Genomic DNA, 2,463 nt, shown 5'->3' with positions numbered 1-2,463 from the left:
GAGCACATCCAAACACATGGAAATAATTAACATTACATAATACGGGAAGAGTAACGGAATGAGTATTGTTTTTAATTACTCATATTTACATTATTAGTAACTTTTTGCCGTATTGGAGATGTGGAGATGTTTTTGAGAGGGGGTTGCATTCACTTGTCATATAAAAGGCTTTGGCAGTTAGAGGTACGCAAGAGTTCGCTCGACAGTCGCTCGGCCAGTTAAGGAGGCGCCTTTTCACCTTTCCTCACATCATGGCGTCCCGCTGGGCCGTGAGTACACCCATAGACCCTACTCTCGCGTCAAAGCGAATTTTGGATTGTGCCGCCAGGCAAGGACTAAACCAGGACTTTGTTTCGTTATTTTTTTCACGTGAAATCTTATAAATTGAAAGTGCTATTTAAGTCGGTGATAATATGAGGGATATTGTGTAGTTTAAAGGTGTTAAATGTTTAATTGACTTAGTATAAGTACTACTAAAATAATTTCGTACTTTGGTACATACTTTTTAAGTTACATATTAATATTCAATTGCAATTTAAATGTGCAAAACAATATTATGAATAACATACGAATATCTTTCTTTAAAATTTAATTCAAACGTGCAAAATATTCAAATACTATTGCAAATAACGAGTTCTTAGGTTTTCGCGATTGTTACTCATAGGAAATGAAACTATTTTTTCGAGTCTGAATAGCGTATTACTTATTTGTTTTTTCAAACCAACCAATTGTAAAATATCGCAAATTTTATCGACAAATTTAACAAAATATCAAGTAAACAATTTACCTCCATACAATTAAGTCGACTAACATGATGACGACGTACTGTGAGTGACCATAATAATTATCCCTTTTTAAGAAAAGCCGACCTCAAAAGTTCGTGCTATTACATTTATTTGCCAAGTTTTATTGAAATCGGTTACCGAAATTCATCCCCTAGCTTGCCACCCTTCGAGAGGGAATATTTTCTTCAAATTTAAATAGGACCAATACTGAGGCACCCTCTTTGCATCAAAAAAAGAATCATCAAAATCGGTTCCCAAATTAGTTACGTAACATACACCCACAAAATACAGTCTATTATCCGTATACGTACAAAAATTATACGTATACGTATAATTATTGCGTACTTACGTTACTTAACAATCGATGTAAGTCATTGATCTCACTTGCCAATAAAATACCCGCATAAATATCCTGCGTAGACGCATTGATCTCGTTATTACGTCAGCGGTCGAGCTCAACAGATAGTATATCTACATATAATACATAATATATACTGCACTGACCACTTTCGATATCGTCTAGTACAGAATAGCTAAGCCGACGCAACTCTACAAATGTTTATTACGAAATACTTTCAAAATGCACGGGTGTAATTTAATAACGTATGATGTAAACAAATTTTGAGATCAAACAATGACAAACTTAACAATAGAATTACATTACATTACTTTGTTGACTTTTTTTGGCAAATAATTTTATAATTTGTTTATATAAGTAATATTATTTTAGGGGTTAAAGATCTATTGAAATCCTTGTTGTTATTTCAGCTGAGCTGCTTCCTACTGGCTAGTCTTGGCGTCTGCTTCGCGACTTTCGGACATGAGCAGTTAGTATTATCATGTTCCCACATTTCTCTCGGTCCATAGTTGTTGCCCATTGTTTCACATTCGCCAATGTCGTACTTTTTAACGCGTTTATACAACGATTAGCTACGCTTCGCCACTAAGTTGTTAGCGGAACCGCAAAAACTATGGATGGAGCATTCGAATTTCTATAAGCGATTCTCACGCGCCTCTTCATTGTGGTAAACGGTGAAAATCGACCTATTGTGTTCTAATAACATAACAATTTACCCTATATGGTTTGTTTTCACCCGTCACCTTTGTTGCTACTGCGATTGATGTAACCTGTACCTACTATTAATAAAGCGATTTATTATTGCTAGTTATGGACGCATTCAGCAAAATTGAATTTTTGTTACAGTGTACACATCCGGATTCATATACCTGAACAACACCATACGTCGAAAGAGGTCGTAGTTCACGAGCAACACGAGGACCACGGACATGGCGGTGGTGGTGGAGGGCATGGGGGTGGCGGAGGATACGGTGGCGGCCATGGAGGAGGTCACGGGGGAGGATTTGCCGAACATTTGCACGGAGGATTCGCTGATCACCTGAAAGGAGGACATGGGGGCGGCGGCGGTGGATTTGGAGGAGGTCACGATGACCACGGCCATGGAGGATACGATTTAGGCGGCGGTGGTGGACATGGTGGTGACTTTGGAGGAGGTCACGGTGGAGGAGGTCACGATTTCGGCGGCGGTCATGGAGGTGACTTCGGGGGCCTTGGAGGAGGAGGAGGAGACGACTTCGGAGGTGGTCATGGCGGAGGAGGACACGACTTCGGAGGTGGTCATGGCGGAGGAGGACACGACTTCGGAGGTGGTCATGGCGG

The 2,463-nt window shown here is 39.9% G+C and overlaps 1 protein-coding gene across 4 annotated transcripts in view; it reads left to right on the top strand.

The window, feature by feature from the left end:
* Positions 1 to 201: 201 nt before the first annotated feature.
* Positions 202 to 2,463, top strand: part of LOC113239199 (glycine-rich cell wall structural protein-like) — a 3,554-nt gene continuing 1,292 nt past the window's right edge. For 2 of the 4 annotated variants that reach the window (XM_026476088.1, XM_026476086.1), the window contains exons 1-3: positions 202 to 269; positions 1,554 to 1,612; positions 1,990 to 2,450. In XM_026476088.1, coding sequence (XP_026331873.1) covers positions 252 to 269; positions 1,554 to 1,612; positions 1,990 to 2,450 — 538 coding nt within the window. In that variant the 5' untranslated portion in view covers positions 202 to 251. The remainder of the gene's footprint in view (positions 270 to 1,553; positions 1,613 to 1,989; positions 2,451 to 2,463) is intronic. The other 2 variants (XM_026476089.1, XM_026476087.1) reach the window with 2 other exon arrangements.

The sequence above is a fragment of the Hyposmocoma kahamanoa genome, unplaced genomic scaffold (genome assembly GCF_003589595.1).
Source record: "Hyposmocoma kahamanoa isolate Upper Pololo Valley unplaced genomic scaffold, ASM358959v1 99702, whole genome shotgun sequence".
Lineage (NCBI taxonomy): Eukaryota > Metazoa > Arthropoda > Insecta > Lepidoptera > Cosmopterigidae > Hyposmocoma > Hyposmocoma kahamanoa.
This window is presented reverse-complemented; position numbering and strand designations above follow the sequence as displayed.